The 19,254-nt window shown below is 37.6% G+C and overlaps 2 protein-coding genes across 2 annotated transcripts; both read left to right on the forward strand.

Moving 5' to 3' along the window:
* Positions 1–2,061: 2,061 nt before the first annotated feature.
* LOC113026451 (interferon-induced transmembrane protein 5) lies at positions 2,062–5,094 on the forward strand. The gene is made up of 2 exons (XM_026175259.2): positions 2,062–2,424; positions 4,090–5,094. The coding sequence occupies exons 1-2, from the start codon at positions 2,218–2,220 to the stop codon at positions 4,309–4,311; spliced, it is 429 nt and encodes a 142-aa protein (XP_026031044.1). The 5' UTR covers positions 2,062–2,217; the 3' UTR covers positions 4,312–5,094.
* A 4,856-nt stretch (positions 5,095–9,950) lies between these two features.
* LOC113026440 (putative oxidoreductase YjmC) lies at positions 9,951–17,707 on the forward strand. Its single transcript, XM_026175245.2, has 11 exons — positions 9,951–10,097; positions 12,661–12,809; positions 12,995–13,183; positions 13,945–14,006; positions 14,246–14,299; positions 14,421–14,519; positions 14,672–14,807; positions 15,083–15,201; positions 15,691–15,786; positions 15,978–16,088; positions 17,208–17,707. The coding sequence occupies exons 1-11, from the start codon at positions 10,090–10,092 to the stop codon at positions 17,271–17,273; spliced, it is 1,089 nt and encodes a 362-aa protein (XP_026031030.1). The 5' UTR covers positions 9,951–10,089; the 3' UTR covers positions 17,274–17,707.
* The last annotated feature ends 1,547 nt before the right edge of the window (positions 17,708–19,254 follow it).

Below are 19,254 nucleotides of genomic sequence, written 5' to 3' on the forward strand. Positions count from 1 at the left end.
GCTTGTCAGCTTTACTATATAGCTATACTGCCCATTGATAAGTCTATGTATGATGGCAATGTGGTAATACATAGCACCCTATCTATTTTTAAGCAGATTAAACTATGTTTTAATTTGAAGTCTCTATCCCCTATTACACCCATTGTAGGCAATCCATCTTTTAAACCATCTATTCTAGACAATGCATTAAAACAGGTAGGACTTTGCTCAGTCAGTCATCTATATTGGGACAGTGTCTTTGCCTCTTTCAATCAGTTACAAGAGATATACAAGCTATCAGGAAGAGACTTTTTTAGATACCTGCCAGACTCTGTCAGGAAATATACAGGTCTTTGAGAGTCTCAACATTTCCGGTCTTGATAAGTGTCTCCAACTTTCACCTTGTAGTGAGAAATTTATCTCTTGCACCTTTCAGAATTTAATGTTAGTAAACCCTGCAAGCTCATCCTTTATCAAATCTAAATGGGAAGAAGAATTAGGTATCATAATCACAGACACTCAATGGGAAAAAGGTTTGCAGAATATCCATAAATGCTCCTATAATGCAAAACACTTCTTGATTCAGTTTAAAGCTTCATCTACACTTTACTAGAGAAAGGTTAAATAAAATATACCCTGAGGTCTCTCCTATATGTGAGAAATGCTCCGTAGCTGAAGATACATAAGCCACAGTTTTGTTTTTTGTCCCGAGGTTAAAAAATATTGGGCCGACATCTTTGATTCAATGTCTGAAATTCTTCATGTGTAGCTGAACCCTGATCCACTAATAATTATTATGTGCATCTTTGATGATACTGTGGGAATAGACAGTGCAAAGTGATGTTTGATTTCCTATTGTATTATTAACGCAAAGAAACGTTTATTATTATCATAACAATAAATCAGATGCGCGGATGTCGAGCCAGAGCAAACGCACAGTCACCATGGGGACTTCAGCCGAGATCTAGGTTGCATCAGAAGTAGTTGAGTGGCAGATCTAAGTGTTCTAGCAGGAGTATGTGGTTTGAGAAGTTCACTAAGATAACTCGGCGCTAATTTACTAATAGTTTTGAATGTAAGGAGTAATATTTTAAATTGAATACGGTACTTTATGGGCAGCCAATGCAAGCTAGCTAAAACAGGAGTAATAGGGCAAAATTTCCTCGTACCAGTCAAGTGGCGGGCTGCTGCATTTTGGACTGTTTGCAGTCTAAGAAGAAGAGAAGAGGGAAGACCGTAGTACAAGGAGTTACAATAATCCAACCTGGAGGTCACAAAAGCGTGAATAAGCTTCTCCAGGTCCTCATGCGGAACATAATGCCTAGCCTTAGAGATAAGGCGCAGTTGGTGGAAGCTAGATCTCACTACTTGGCTCATTGGTCTTTTAAAACATAGTCTGTTGAGTCTGTTTAATTCCCTTTCAAATGTATATAATCCTTGTGTTTATATCAAAATGATTTTCAAAAAAAAAGAAAACAATGAAAAGGACAAGCACTTGATTATAAAGCGTATCCTCTTACCCTGGTTAACCCTATTGTGCAGCATAAATTGGTCAGTGGCCATCTACTGTGGGATCTTCAATGTATGCAACTGTTACAATTTGTTACAAATATTACAATTTGTTTGGCTTCAGCTTAAAAAATAATGTTCAGGTTGGGTAATTTACTTTATTTTATGTAAGAAACTGTGACCGTTCACATGAAAACCAAATGAAATGAACTGAACTAATGGTTCTTATATGTTTTAGAAATGTGTCCTGTTGGTTGTGTTAACCCACTCTGTTCCCACCAAGATACAGATGCCTGCCTCAAGACCTCTGGCAGACTCTTCATCAGACATATCAAGGCTTTTCAACATCATTCAAATGGCCTTCACCTTCACCCAAATCACCACGCACCACCTTCAAATCTCTAGGAAAATTATTGTTTGGATACTTTTCTCAGCTACAGTTTATATATTTGGTCTTTCTCTCAGAGAACTGTTTCCCTGTCTTCTTCTCTCTATCTCTATTTCAGTCTCACAGGCTTGACCACATAATGACAGACCTGCAGTGCATTAAAGGACCCTGCCCATGGATGCTCTCCCTGCCACCTCCCTCTTTATGGGCCTTTTTAAGCCTCTCGCATAGAGGAGTGGGGGGAGTACTCTCAAGACGAGGACCAAGCATCTGGAAGGATAACAAGCTCACAAAGTTGTCTATCCACTTACAGCTAGGATTCCCCTCTCTGAACGCTAACAATGGACAACCATTCCTACAACTTCCCTTCCGACTGCACCCCTCTTACCAACTGCAAATCTGCTCGCAAGCCTGTTGGATCCACTGTAGTGAACATGGGGAACACTGGCAAGAATCCTCCCCGAGACTATCTAGTCTGGTCGCTGTGCAACACCTTGTATGTTAACTTCTGCTGTCTGGGTTTCATGGCGCTTATCTACTCCATCAAGGTGAGGCCTTGTGCTCTTTTTCTTTCTTTGCTTTTGAAAATGTTTTATAATCAATTTACAGACATCTAACAAAGAAGGGTCTACATTGTTAACTCAGTCCCAATTAAAACAAATCTTTCTATTAATGTATTTATTTTTAAATAAAGTAGCCTTCATTGTTGTCTCCAGTTATTTAAACTCTTTATTAAAACATTTTGAAAACAACAAAGGCAGAAACACTTGGATACACTTGATGAAAAAAAATGGAAGAATTTCTATGCAGTGTAATACTAGACTTTTGTCAGTCTTGAACAGCTTAATGCTAACAAGAACATTGTGTTACTATAATTGCCTCAGCCTTCTGCAATGAAACTTGGCAGCAAAAGCAAAAGTTGTGCAAAGTTGGCAAGGATACTTATGAAACAATGGGCAAAAGTCAAGCACCAATGAGTGGCTGCACCTACAATAACATTTCTAAAAGAAGCAGCGGGAACCAGCAATTACATTTTTGACAAAAAGAAGAAAATTGTTTTCTTTTAACCATGTGTAAGTGAGGGTATAAACTGTAAAAAGAGGGGAAAAAACCCTGCATACCCTATGATTTTTAAGGTGTTAAAAAAAATTCTTATAAAATGAATATGGAAGCATTCTTCATTTAAAAATTGTACATTTTACTTTATTTTTTTTACAGATTTTTTATGTGTAAAAAGCAGAACAACTTCTAGCTTTTCCTCTGTGTAAAAGTTCTGTTGCAAAATCTTTGAGTTTGATTAAACACAGTAAGATTCTGAAGCATGTAAAGACTTATTATTGTCTCTGGTCGAATGTCTCACACAGTAGAAAGCAGGAGCGCCCTTTACCACAGGAATGGAGCTGCAGAGAAACATAAAACAAAACAAAAAACTTAACACATTTTAAAAAGTTAAGAAGTCCTGGAAAATTGCATTTTCAAATCTTGTTTGGAAACACCGCATGACTACCTGGAAATAAAAGTTCCCGAAAATCTCACCACAAAAGGGTGTGTATACCCTTTATTTAATTTTTTTTCTGCATGCACGCGGTGCAGCTCAGAATCACAGGGCCACTGGCTCAGCACTCAGATTAAAGACAGTCACTGGTTCCTTGTCTGGGGAGTTAAAAATGGCATAATTGGTATCTTTCTAATGGGCAAGTACTCATGGGAAATTAGAGAGTTGTATGGAAGGCCCTGGCTGGGTTCTTTCCACAATAAATGGATACACTTAGAAGCTATTCAGTCTGCCCTGGGTCAGCACTGAACCAGATCTGTGGGACAAGCTGTCTATAAACAAAAAGATGATCTGTGTTTTACCTTCTTTATTTACAGTGAATTCATATTATCTTTTTTATGTAGTGCAGATGAAGCTTTAATGTCTCTAGATGTCCCACAAGACTTATGAGACTGAGGAGCAGGGGCGTAATTTCCAGGGGGGGTTATGACCCCCCCCCAATAATCAGACCCAACCAATATATAAATAGGCTGTTCATTTTCTTTACTCATTTCAGTTATTACCAGCAAAATAGTTGCATGTTTAATCATCTGGGAATTTACCCAGACTTTCAGCACAAAGTTACGTTGATGCTGAGGAGTCTTCATATTTAAATTACCAGTTAAAACTGACTACACCAGATGTCTTAATATGAATTTGTCTTCCTGCATCTTTGCAGGCCAGGGACCAAAAGACTCAGGGCAACCTGCAGCTGGCTCAGGAGTGTTCGGACAAGGCCAAATGGTACAACATCCTGGCAGCCGGCTGGAACCTTCTCATTCCACTCCTGGCCATCGTCCTGCTTGTCCTCCTGCTCGTCCACTTGGGCTCGTCTCAGGGCTCTTTCGACTTCCTTGGAGAAGATGGACTCCAAAACTTCCTGAAACTTTTCAGCTGGTAGATGAAGGCAAGAGATAAGAGTGATATATGAAGAAGGCATTTGATTTAAATCAAGAATATGAAGGCTGACATGAGAATTTATTACACTCCTAACCTAAATGGGAGTCTGGACTTGGGCTGGCCTCTCTACCCCCTAATCAGCGCCAAAATACCATTTTAACTCAAAGGAAATCATGTCAGTGCATTATGAGATGGTCTCAAAAATGCGGAAAAGTAAACTTAAACTTACAAAAAATAAAAATTAAGAACAAACACATTAAGAAAAAGCATAACAGAAATTTCACACATGGGATCTGAAACACTAATATTAAAATTTCCCCATTTTAATGTCAGCCTTACTAGGATTGGTCAGTAGAGATGTGAAGCTGACCAAAGACTGAATAAGTATTAGTATTGTATTGAGACTGGGAGCTGAATCAAGTTGAGAGACTGAGCAAGCAGCTACTCTGCATCGTTTTTGTTATTTATTGTATTTATGAGTGAATTTGAATGATCTTTTGTCAGGTTAGAGAAAAAGAGAGAGAGGGAGAGAGAGGAATAGCAGAGAGAACAGGGGGCTGTGGAGCTGATGTCTGAATACCACGAGGATGAGAAACCACTTCACAAAAGGACAATCAACATTCATCTTGCATTGACAGTCAAATATATTTTATCTCTCAGCAGGCTTTAAATGTTATTAGTCACGACACACATTTATTTTTTATCACTATTCCTGTGATTTTATAAGTATTTTGAATTTCTCTTGCTGTCTTATAAATGAGTTAAATAAACCAGTTACTGTTAACACTTTTAGCACAAAACTTTTATTCTTTTGTTTAAAAAAACTTTTGCTCAATTCATCAAAGATCTACAAATGCTTTTCAGGTCTTTCAGGAACATAGAGGCAAAGAGGCGCTCCATTATATTGCGGTTTTGCACCTACACCCAACTTTAAAGGTATCATTTTGGGCCTCATATGTAAGCCTGTAGGGTGGTTCTAAGGCAACGGGAAAAGCATGGTTGTTTTCATAGCAGCTGTGAGCCTGCTGTTTTGCCAATTATATACAGCACATCCTATTTCTGGAAGCTGCACAAATGTGCCCTGCAGTTTTGAGGCAGTGCCGACCACTACAGAGGAGTCAGCACCAATGTGGAGGCCTGCAGTGAAGGGGCAACATGGCTCATTTCCACTCAATCTGCTCTTTGCTCAGGCATTATTACAGACTGAATGGGTGTTGCTCCCTGTTTAGCACTCTGAGACTTCAGAGTCAACATGTTTTTGTTAGTTTACTCGTCTACTGCAGATGGACTCATTAGAACAGCCTTAAAACACCAGTTTTAAACAAATTATTACTTGTTCTAATAATTGGTAATATATCTGACAACATTCTTCAATTTGTTCTAGCGTTGCTTATATTTTAAGGAGTGAAGATTGTAGATACAGATAGAGCAGTATACCATATGGTTCAATTACATTTTATTTACATAGCATCAAATCACAACATTGGTCACCTTAGGATGCCTTATATTATTAGGTAAAGACCATAGAAAAACAAAGATAACGCCCCAAGAATCAAATGACCTATGACCAAGCACTTGACGACAGTGGGAAAGAAAAATACCTTTTAATAGGAAGAAACCTCCAGCAGACGCTGGCTCAGGGAGGGGCAGCCATCTGCACTGACCAGCTGGGGGTTATAGGGGAAGGAGACAGGATAAAAGACACACTGTGGCAGAGAACCAGAGATTAATAACAACTAATGATTAAATGATTGTGGTGTATAAGCACATTAAACACACCCCTCAGCAGCCCTGATCAAGCCCTGACTATAATGACATGCGTTTGCAACAGCTGTCCCAAAATGACTTACCCTTCCAAGTGTTTTCATGTTCAGCTAAGCCCTGGTTACCAGGTGCAACCCATAAAAAGAGAAATCATTTAGAAATGTACGCTCCATGTATGTTTTGTTTTTAGCCACACATGCAATGAATCAAACTTGTACTTACATATGTAAAATATACACCCACGAATACCTCATGAGCAAATCAGAAACTAACCTTTCATATAATTCTTCAGAGGCTCTGTTTGCCCTCCTGCAACTCATTTCCACTCTTTGATGATTTGGGTGTCCTGCTCCTACTAACCTCCCACCTTCTGGACTCCCATCACATTAGCAGCTTTTCCTTTGCTAGCAACTTTATTTATACACACCCAAATCACAGCCTGTAGCTTCCAACTTTCTATTTTCCTCTTGTGGTCTGAGAGAAATGCTTACAGATGTCTGACCCATGGAGAATTACAGGATAGGAGGCGGCACTGCATAGGGAGGTGGTGCTAACTTCTCCATACTCTTTCTCGAGTCGCAGCTGAGGCCTGTGGGAGTAAAGACGTGCAGGAGGACTGCTTAAACTCGTGCTATCAAGTCAGTCAGGAGACGGAAAAACTTCTTAGCAATGAACTTCAGTTGTTTTTTTTTTATAGTTGTGTGAAGGTAACTCACACAGTACGAATTTCATTGCTCAGTGTAACCAATGTATTTTGTGGTGTATATGACAATAAACTTCTTGAATCTTGAATCTCTAACATTTACACTAACCTAAACTCAATCATTAGTTTTCCAATATTGGTTTGTTAGTGTTTTATGTCAAAACCAAACCATAAAGCTACCGGTTTATGGCACTGTAACAAAAGTACTTTTACTCAAATTACAACAAGATAAACAACTAAACACTTTTTCAAGACATTTTCTATGAATTAATAAAAACCGTATCATTACTGGACAGTCTTGGCCAATGAACTATCAAATAGTTGAGAGTTGATATCTGCTATCAACTTTTTGCTGTAATTTTACACATTTATATTTTTATTTAGGACACAGACATATTTCTTTGCAACAGCAGCTTTTTCTGTCACGGAGAAAAACTGATACATAGTCTTAAAATTATTATTCTTTTTCATACATAAAGATACATTATTACATTGCCACCTGAAGCAAACATTTTCTGGTTCAACATCTGGGCTACAAGGGTACTAACCAGGTGTAGAAATTGTGAAGATGCTGTGCTTTTGTGTTGTATTTAGTCTCACTCTGGCTTATCACTTATTTGAGTCTAACCAAAATTGGTGTTCTACAATGTGCTCCAAGATGTATATGATTATGAATATGATTTCTACACATGACACTGTGGAGAAAAATGTGCTTCAAGTCATTCATAAAGGGTCACATAGTTTCAATGATGTCAGCATTGTCTGTAGGACATGTATCAACGTCACAGCAATCAGGAGTGGTTTATGGAATCCATCGCTGGAGTACAATGACTCAAAATTTTCCTACAATATAGTACGGTTGCTACGGTACAATCCTCAAAAGTCCAGTACTGGTCATTACAATTCATCATTTACACAGAAGTCAAACTGATTCCCAGATCATTTCTTCTTGTAGCACGGTCCAGGTTTTAAGAGCAAGTAAAGACTAAATTTTGTTTCGTAACACTCGATAAGCTTTCTTGCCACACCACAGCTACATGTTTTCCCTTTTATGGATAGCCTAGATAGCTGGGCTGTTGTTGTATTGAAGCAGGACAATGGTCATGTTGTTTTGAACAGTGTTTACATTAAACTGCAGCGCTACAGGAGGGTTAAATATCTCATTGTCTCCTTATTAGCACCAGAATGACCTAACTGAAGTGTAGCACTACGAACATTTACACATAGGGCCAGAATGTAGGTTTGCAAGAGCGGTTTATGCCTAGGAACAGCTCCTTTTGGTGAGTTGATCCAGCAGAAACAGAAGCGTAATGTGAAAAGCTAATTTCTCTTGTGGGTTGGCTCAAATATAATTCATGTTAGGTTAATGTGCTAAAAACAAGCAAAAATTATAGCAACTTTTGGTAAGTTACTTGTACAGGATCACTATGGTCTAAGATACATCATGTTTTCTTTGCTTATTTTCTTTGTAAATATCCATCCATCTCTCTCTCTCTCTCTCTCTCTCTCTCTCTATATATATATATATATATATATATATATATATATATATATATATATATATATATATATATATATATATATATATATATATAAAGTTGTATGTATGTATGTATATAGATTTAAAGTTGTTTGCTGCAGCATATTCTATGTTTCTGCATCCCAGCATTCAGTGATTGCCTGACCCCTTGTGGACAGAAAGCTTTCAAAGAAAGAGACTGGCATCTAATTCACTGATGCAAGACATTCCTTGGCCTTTTCAAAATAAAAATTTAAAATATAAGAAAAACCTTGGTTTACATCACATCACTGTGAGAGGAAAAAGACTAAAGGTTTATTCATTAACTATGAAGAGATATAATCTATTATCCATATGAAATGTTTCCAAGCAGCTTTCATACATCTATCAAAAAAGTCTCATTAGCTCAAAGAAGTATTCAAGATTATGTCTCTGTTTTGTAATTCTGTTTCAACTTCAGCTGGTTCACTCATTCTCAGTCTAGACCTTGATATGTTTGGAGGAAGTCAGGGGAGAGGTACAGCAGTGAGTGTCTACAGCCATCTGTAAGACAGGGTGGAGGCTCTGTCATAGTTTGGGGCTCCATTTGTTGTTGTTGTTGTTTGTTGTTGGGGGAAACCTCTCAAAACTTGCTTATTAGTCAAAGTGATTCCGACATCATCTGTTCTTGCGAAGTAAAGACAATATTTTGCAATATCTGGCACTCAATAAGGGCTCTTCCTGGACCTGATCACACCTTGGCCTAAAGCGGATCACATTTTTCTAAGAAACTGTGGCTGAATAAAAAGGACATGACTATAAATAAAGCTTTATTCACGGGTTTTAAGTAAACATTTTCATTCCATGCTTTTTTTCCTGCATGTACCATCAGCATTAAGATGCATTTATTTAAAAGGTAATGATTTTTTTTTTTTGCACTTTTGCTCTTGAAAAGCACCCTGTGTATGAAAGCATTGCGAAAAATAACGAACTGACTCGCAATATTTCCTGTTAAATAGCAATATATGTTGTTTTATTATTTAAATAAGTTGTATAAAGATTACATTTTTCTTTAAGACCGTGATTGGGGAGTTGCTGGTGCAGGACAGCAGTTTTCAGCGGTACCGGGTGGGTGCAGTGTAGTCAAAGTTGTGATCCTCCGCTCTCGATTAAGATTATGAAAAATGCATCAGAGAGAAATTTCTCAGTCTTCCCGCAAATGTAAAAGGAGTTGCTGAGGTATAATGATGCAGCTCTTAAGGGCTTTTCTTGTCCATTCTTAACCTGTGTATTACCAGCAATTGTGTTTTTAAGCAGAAAAATTATGTGTATACCTACATGTCTGTATAAGCTCTGTATTAGGGACGCAAGGTGCGACGTTTACGAGGTGGTCTTTGAGACAGAAATCAGAAAGTAGAGCGCGATTAAAACAGCAGGAAAACGGAAAGCGCCAGGTGTGCCAAAAAGTGATTCCACTCTGCTGCCCTCTTTGGCCAGATCTCTCTTGAAAAATACATTTTATTGCCAATGACACTTATTTGCCAAACTCATTGACTTGTACTTGTGATCAGAATGTGCTTTCTGGGTTAAATTGACACGATATAATGGAAATCCCGAAAGCAGCAGGTTCACGACCTTGCCAAATCACAAAGCTTCTCCACGGGCAGAGACACCTGACAGATAGTTTTGACACACGGGGCGTTTCCTAACATTGAGGCACTTGAAGAGGAAAGTTGCCAGGTCATCGGATTTACCCCCAACACATCTGATCCAGGATCGACAGACCATCATAGTGAAAGGACAGCAAAGTCAGCATGAACAGGTAGGAGCGTGGTTAGAAGTGTGGTCAAAGGACACCTGTAGATTCAGTCAATGAATTAAAAACCTGTGCGCCAAGACGAGTTAGCAACTCATCCAAGAGTTTTTTCATTGTGATTAACATAATCGCAAGACTTGCGACAAAAAGTGCTTTTGTGATGCAGTAGCTTATTATTTATTATGTGTAAAGACGTTTACCTCTACCGTGTTTTAGTATTTCTATCGTCTCCATCTTTATTAATATTCTACCATCTCACTACATTTCGTAATTGCTAGATTTTAGAGAAAAAACCGTAAACGTCAGCTTACAGCGGTGCTGTGCCATCCTACATTTTTTGGTGTCGAGCCACCAAATCATTAGCATTTGTCCATTACTGGTAATACCGATACTTTTAACCTATAAAGCTAATGTAGGGAAGAGCAGTGTGCTACGACTTCATTTGATGAATCATAAATAATGTGCGAATTCTGAACACATTTTAATGACCCCTAAATTACTGTGAGTTTTACTTTCCACAATAATTAGTTAATACAACAAAACACACCTTTCAACATTTCATGTTTTTTGAAACTGAAAAGCTGAAAGGCATTTTTCATTTCCAATACTACTACTACTACTAATGATAATAATGATAATAATGATAATATCATAATTATTTAACTGGCTGGCAACCTGGAAACGCAGTATTGATACTATTGTGCTAGAACCTAAGCAATACCAATACCAGCATTGGTATCAATGCTATCAATATTTGAATTGTCCATGCACCTCTAGTTTTGAGTGCAATGCCCAAAATCTGGCCAAAAATAAAGAATGGTAAATTGCTCCTTACATCAAAGTAATAATAATGCATTAAATAACAATAATGACATTATACACAATTATGTTAAACTTTCATTAACTTGTCTTACTTTTATTGTTTTTTTTCTTTTGGGTAATTCTTGGAATGTGAAAATATCTTGCTGGAAATTAATTTTACAAAAGAAAAGGAAATGTTTTTTTGTTTTGTTTTTTATCACAAATAGTCTCAGGGTAAATTATTTCTATGTCTATTTTTATTGATTCTGAAAGAAGCAAAAAGGAGGATGAGAATGACGACAGGATGAAAAGCATTACATTTTCACCATTAAACACTCAGAACGTATCATTAGTTGTTCAAACTTGTTTTATTACAGGAAGGAAAGAAAGGTTTGATAACCAACTGATAACCACTAATCATGATACACATCATGACTGACTGGGCTTTTAGGTTTTGTCAAGCCAGTTAATGTAAGAAAGCCAGGCCATGTTGAAGTTCACAATATACTCCTCAGGTGTTCTCTTGAAGGCAGTCCTACCACAAGTATATCATCAGTGTGGTTACAGGTTTTGCAATCACTTCAAAAATGGAAATTTGAATTAGCACAGGGCAGGAAACAAATCCCCATGGTGGAACTGTTGTGTAGAGTATGGGGGAGCTTTGCAGTTTACTTTATTTATGTCCTGTTCTTGATTCCAGTCTTTGAATGAGAGCTAGACCATCAGGCAGAAAACTCCTGTGGTAGTTTAACTGACTGCCATGGTCATGTGCACTGATTTTTAATTAGATGCAGTGAGCCAAAACAATTATTTACGCAGGGCTCAAAGGTGAACACAAAATATGTATGATGTAATCAGCTCAGCTCACACAGATGCAGATGTGTTACACAGAAACATTTAATTAAGCTCATCAAGGAGACAATTGTAATACAACTAGACAGGCTGACAGCCTAGTCATGTGTGTTACACATTCATATCCACGTGTCAAAAGTGAAAGAACAAAGAAGGTATGCTAGCTATGCTTTCCAAATAAACAACTTCTGGTGCTAATAAAATGAAAATGAATGAACCTGTAGTAAAAAATACATACAATAATAGATGTTAGGTGTGTTTTATTTTGTCCTATTTGGCATTTAGTTGTAATTACACAGGCAGCAGGGCAAGCCCAACCACTTTCAGATGCTCCAGTGTGGTGATGAGCCACTGGATGTAGTGCATGGACAAACCAGGTAAAGAAAATATGATACACCCAAGCCTTGTGAAAATAAATAATAAATAAATGTTTTTATGGTTAAGTATTGATAAGATTTGCAGAGTGTGGTGTGTGAACTTTTTGTGGCTTTCTAAATGTCTGTCTTTCACTGCACAAAAGTGACACAGCATTTAATACACTTATATAAATGAAGTACCACTGCACCATTCTAATAAAATTAGCTAGCCACCCCTTTCATCCAAATATACTCAGGTCAAGAAGCCAAGATGGTGATGGTTATTTAACCTTACAAAATAAAAGCAATACATTTCATATAATTATATGATATAATTCAAATTTTTAGGTAAGATAAACTGCAATTTAAGGAAAATCAGCAGTTCATGTTAGAGTAAATAACTGGACTGTCGACCGTTGAATTTGATATGACTGATAAAAAAGTAATATGTGTAATGTGTTTTTAGTACATGCAATATCTAAACAAGCAGTATGATCACATCATCATCTTTACTCTACTGTTTCAAATGTTTCTTATTAAATATCACGTTCCCCATGCAGATGTTTGATCAGCGAGGTGGAGGTCAAAGGCTTCATTGAGAGGTGCATGACAGCAGTGGGTACCAAGCAGCATCATGCTCGCAGTCTAGCTGAAGTGTTGGTGGAAGGAGACCACAGGGGCCACTACAGCCATGGACTCAACAGGATGGGTCAGCCTCCTTCAAAACTGTGTTTTCATCATTGTTGCTTCATTGTTTGATCCTCACTGTACATATCATTGTGTCTTATTTGCACAAAAACTAAGCATCTTTCCTCACTGATGCTGGAGACATCAGCAGTAATTTTAAATTTAAGTCTGTGTGTCGTTTATGTGTACTCACTATATTTTTAACAGACATGTATGTGAAGGACATTCAAACTGGCATCTGTGCCAAGGATGGTGAGCCAGTGGTAGAAAAGGAGAGTGAAGCGACAGCACTGGTGGATGGGAAGAATCTCTTAGGCCCGGTGGTGGGAAACTTTTGTATGAATCTGGCCATAAAAAAGGCCAACGACGTTGGCATTGGCTGGGTGGTGGCACACAGTGAGTCCCATTTCAAGGAAATGTTATAGTGGCGACACAGTTAAACAGGTTTCCAGATCATTTATTATTGAACTGTTTGCATTTTACTTCCAGTAAGAACCAAAATATAGTGCACTATGTTAGACATAACTGGTCTTATACTAAACAAGCAATATATGTCTGTCATTTGTTGCCCTGTTTAAAAACCTGTTCATTTTACATAGATATTTACTAAAGTATTTGATTATACAAAATCTTGCCTTTATAAGTGCATGATTCCTGTTCAGCAACTAGTTGACTGTTTGGTTTGTTTAACACTCAGTGAGGTATATAAGACTCAGTTAGACTTTATTAACCCTCTGAAGTCATAAGTCACTATTGGTAATAATAACCCTACCCTTAACTTCTATTTTGGAGAAATAAATCTTTAAGTAGTTTTTAAGAGTGTAAATTAGAATTATTGCTTTCCTTGTTGCCTGACTGCCAAAACTTAAGATAACAATTAAAAACAACAAAGAAACCTACATAATTAGATTGCACAGGGTTTGATTAGGATTGGGGCCCATGATGATTTAGCTCTTAGAGGTTTAAGAAACTTTCATTTAAGGGGAACAAGTGCTCTGATCTCATCAATAAAATCTTGAGTTTTTAAATATAATTATTATATTTCAACACTTATTTATAGTGGAGAGATAGTTCTCAAATCTGACGACTAAAACAATGACAGTGCATTACCACTGCTGTTCAGCTATTAAATTTATATGTGACCTTTTTCTTTTTAGACTCCAACCATTATGGCATTGCTGGATACTATGCAATGCAGGCGCTGAAAGAAAACATGATTGTGAGTGAAATGTTTGTCTGTTGATCTTTTTTCCCCCTTTTCAGTTGATTTTTTCCCCCAGAAAGAATACATTTTTCAATTATAGGCCCAGATTTAGTATGTTTTAGTATAGCTTTGTATTTCCTTCCAGGATGATAGATGTCAATGACTTTGTTTCTCAGCTGCTTCTTTAGATCATAGCATGATCAGTTGCTTTTGCTTTTTGTTTAACTTTCTAAGAAAAAATCTAAACTCCACAGGGGATGTCATTTACCAACACATCACCACTGGTGGTTCCCACACGTGCTAAAGAGGTATATGTATTAACTATTTTAGAAAAGAATCCATAGTTAATGCAATATACGACATTTTAATTAAGATATTTATGAATTTGATCATAAAATCTTCATTATTCAAACTCTGTGAACTCTGCAGTGTACTTTGGGCACCAACCCCATCAGTGTTGCGGCTCCTGCTAAAGATGGAGACAGCTTTGTTTTAGACATGGCCACTTCAGCAGTAGCCATTGGAAAGGTAAGATCAACATCTCTACTGCTGCATATTTGTTTATTGCACATGTAAGCTGCTAACAAATTAAATGCAAGCGAGCAGTGATTGACCACTGAAACAACAACATTTTTAATGTGGAAACATTCTTCTCTTGTACTGTATATAAATGTGCATAGGTGGAGCTTCATGAGCGGCGTGGAGACCCCATTCCTGAGGGCTGGGGCTGTGACCCTCTGGGAAAAATTACAACAGACCCCAAGAGAGTGCTGACTGGAGGAGGACTGGTGCCTGTTGGTGGCAGTGAAGCCACAGGTCAGAAGCAACAGATCTTGTCAAGAATGTTTTCATTCTTCATGTGTGAAATATGTGTTTGTTTGCTTGCTTTTTTAAGTCTATATAATTGAACCACAATCCTAACTGGCTGATTTGTGCTTCATCTATACCAAGATACACAGATCTGAGAAACTCATATAGGAGATTAATTGGAAACCAGTTATCAGAACTGGTGGAATTACATGCCATTGATGGCTAGGATCAGTATAATACATTTATTCCATGCATATGTTTTTCTGTGTTTTTATCTTCAGGAGGGTACAAAGGCTATGGTCTGGGAATGATGGTGGAGGTGTTCTGTGGCATCTTGGCTGGTGCCCAGTACAGCAAATACATCCGCACTTGGAAAGTAACAGACCGTGTTGCAAACCTGGTACATCTTGTTTTGCCTAGTTGTGAAATACAAAGGACACACTGGTTCTATTTTAACATGTCCCTGATGTAACTTGTGACAAAACTGATAACAAAGTGTTCTAAAAGTCATGTTGTTGTTTTATCTGTGAAATGAAACAGACTGAGAAACAAGTTGAAACTGTTGTATCACCTTTTTATTAAGAATAATTCAAACACCCCCCCTTGCTCCCACAGCAATGATAAAATACAGTTTTTGAGTAGCTAGAATAGATAATACACTGCAGATAATGTGGTGCTGATTATTAGATCTGGGGCAAAGTTCATAAAGTAATCAGCCATCATGTACCAGCAGAAGAGAAATCAGCATGACACAAGTCTGAAGTGTTTGACTGCTGTTATCTAAAACAGAGGCCCAGCTAGTGACTCTGATATAGGTCATCTGACGTCAAGGCTCTGTTTGATGTTCATGTTTGATGAGCTCACAGTGTCACCTGTTTCGTATTTTCAGGGTCAGTGTTTTGTGGCAATCAATCCAGAGAACTTTGCTCCCGGGTTCAGTGACAGGATGTCAGATCTGCTGTCCATCCATAGAAACCTGAATCCTGTGAGTTGCTCCCAGTGATGGAATATTAAATGCTAAAAAAGATTAATCAAAAATGCAGTTGATATCCAGTAGTTACAGTTTCTTTGTTTTATGAAATCAAGTAGGGACAAACATTTGCAGATTAAAAGTGAATTTCTTGCTCTATACTTTCTTTTTTTCTTTGTTCCTTTTTTGTGGCTTATCTGCTTCAGGCTGACCTAGACACTCCTGTTTTGGCTGCCGGAGATCCAGAGAGGATGAACATGAAGAAATGTGAGGATATGGGTGGGATCCCTTACCACATCAACGTCGTCAAATACATGGTAAAAGCTAAGAAGTGGGGATGTTCTCATGCTAGTCTAAACTGCAGTGGCTAAAGGTTGTCCTTTTTCACATAGAGCTCCCAACATGAAATGCTTTTCTTCAGACCTGTTGCTTTTACTGGAAATACTCCATTTGATTTGAGTGAGAGTGCTTCTTTGGTGGAGCCAGGAAAAAAAAAGTGTTAATTAAATAGCTCCTGCTCTGTTTTCAGTTACACTCACACATTTTGCTCTAGAGAAAAGCTGATAGAGTCCCAGATATTTAACCTCTAGTGTTGCATGAGCTATGTTAAATGGTATTGGTAAATGGACTGGTTCTTATATAGCATTTTTCTACCCAGTCAAAGCAATTTATACAACATGCCTTATTCCCTCATTCAGACTCATTTATACAAGCACTTTTTCCCACACCCAAGTGCTTTCTATCTAACATTCGTATTCAGATGAATGCATCAGAGAGTAACATGGCGTTCAGTATGTTGCCCAAGGTATTTTAGGTATGCTGAACGGAGCAGCCAAGGATCCACCGCCAACCTTCAAATTAGTTGATGACCTGGCATCACATATGAGTAAAGCTGTGACTTATTTGTGAGAAACTGCCCCTCCCTGGGCCATCAAGGTCACACAGCCAAAGTGTGAGTGAGGGATGAAATGCCTGGGAAGGGATTTCAAGCCTGTGTTGCAGGTAACTGATAGCTATTGTCATAGGCTACTGTATTCATTGATTCAAGGTAGATATAGAAATCTAGCCTCTTTTACTCCTCTCAACCAGTCTATCTTCCATGTCCAAAATGAGAACATTTCTAACCAACGTAGAGGTTAAATACTGGGAACTCCCCATCAGCTGTTAGAACTCAAGAAGCCTTTCAGATGAAAGGTGAAATATTTTCAAATCCAGTTCAACTCACATGCTTGAAGACTACCATAACCTGGATGACTGAGAACCTACACAGACTACAGGAAGATTTAGAGGTCCTGTTTTAGCTTGGCATTAACACAAGTTTATGTTTTTAACTAGAAAGTAAATGAGAGTATTTTTACCTAAATACAATCTGACTTTATTTAAAACCTCTTTAAGCATGATGCTAACTTCATTAGCATTTTGTATTTTTCCTGCAGAATGAATGCGCCAAGAAAATCGGTGTCAACCCACTGTTGCCATGTGACAAGATCGTCTCGGGTTAAGTTTATCCAAACAGGATTCTCAGCTGTGGAAATCAGCCACTAATGCTCAACTTGAAGTGCAATTCTGTTAATACACCTTATACATTTTAACAGTAATATTTTATTCATGATTATACATGTGACATGTACTGTTATTTTTTTTTTTACTTTACTAAAAAAAAAAAAATGATGTTGTTGCAGATGCTTTTGAAGTTTCATCATACGTAAAGACACAGTGCTTTATCATCTACAATTAAATATATCATTCCTTGTTGCTGATGAAAGACAGTACTGTTGCTGCACAGCAATCACAAAAGTATTATACTCACTTCTAATTGAAAATAAGAATTTTCTGCTTCTTTGCTACTGATGTGAAAATTGTATTTTTACTGTGAGATCATCTTAAAAACATAATTCTTTTATTCCCAGATCAATAAATGCCATACTATTTGGAATGTAATGTGTGTTTTTTTATGCATTAATGCAATCCTGTTTTTAATAGACATACTTTAGCGACCTCTTGATCTACCAATAGATGAGGATGTAAGCTTCTCTCACTCAATCTCATCTGTCAGGGTTCATAGCCTAAACAAGTAGTTCAAATAATTCTCCATAACTTTAGTTTATAAATGCATGAAATGCACGAGAACTAGCACAGAAATATATCTGATCTTCCAAAAGCCTAAAATTTCATTTTTACTAAATGTCATCAATATTTTTTGTTGCAGTTAAACTCTACTACATTCTAAAACCATGCAAAATTCAGCCATGTCCTTCTTTCAGTTTGAGCTTGTGAAACTGTCAAACGCTTTGGGTTTACATTCTCCTCCAGTTTTTTGCTCATGTAAAAACCTTAAACACTAACACAAAGAATGAGTTGTGTAAAATAATCTCTCAACTTTCGAATCAAATTCAACTCTACTGACTTGAAAATCTGATATCACAACACTAGATGGAGACATAGACTCATTAAGTCCTGGGTCACTATTTGCTAATGCTATAACCTGACAGTTGTATGATATAGTCCAGGGGTCCCCAATCCTAGTCCACGAGGGCCGGTGTCCCTGCAGGTTTTAGATCTCACATTGGGTCAGCACACCTGAATCACATGATTAGTTCATTACCAGGCCTCTGGGGAACTTCAAGACATGTTGAGAAGTTAATTTATCCATTTAAATCAGCTGTGATGGATCAAGGACACATCTAAAACCTGCAGGGACACCGGCCCTCGAGGCCTGGGTTCAGACCCCTGATATAGTCAGTTCAATTCAATGCAGTTATATTTATGTAAATCGGAAATTTATTTAAACTGCACATCACAACAACAGATGTCTCAAGGTGCTTTATAATGTGAGGTAAAGACCCAACAATGATACAGAAAAAACAGACAAAACCCCAACAATCAGATGACCCCCTATGAGCAGGCATATAGGTGTAGGTGGCATATAGTTTTCTAATGTTTTTCTTTTGTTTTGTTTTGGGTTTTTTTACCATACATTAGATAATTTTAATGTAATATCACATAATTTGGTGGTAATTTCCTTGTTACACAATTTTTCCATCACTTATAAAGGACATAACCTAAGGACTGATTTGCAAACTACACTGCCACAGTTTAGACAACCTTAGCTATACACACAGATGTGTGTTTGTACTACATCGTGGTATAAGTACAATGAACTGCCCACACAGGATTACAGATGTATTTGTTAACACAGTGCACCACCAGCATTAGAAATCAATCAACTTCATTTATTGCCCAACTGCTTTCAGACATGTGGCTTTATTTGTAAACTGCCTCTATGCTCTATTTGAATCGGGGAGTTTTCTTTTTTCTCAGGGGGTCTTCAGCTTGAACAGCTAATTAACACTGAAAATAACTCAAGAAAAGGCCCCTCTCCAAACGGCAAAGAAAAAGCAGTACTGGACATTGACAGATGCCCAGATTAGGACCTTAATCTCCCATGCCAAAAGTCCTGTCACAGCGCTCTGGACTCTGGAT

The sequence above is a fragment of the Astatotilapia calliptera genome, chromosome 7, assembly GCF_964374335.1.
Source record: "Astatotilapia calliptera chromosome 7, fAstCal68.1, whole genome shotgun sequence".
In the NCBI taxonomy this organism is placed as follows: Eukaryota; Metazoa; Chordata; class Actinopteri; order Cichliformes; family Cichlidae; genus Astatotilapia; species Astatotilapia calliptera.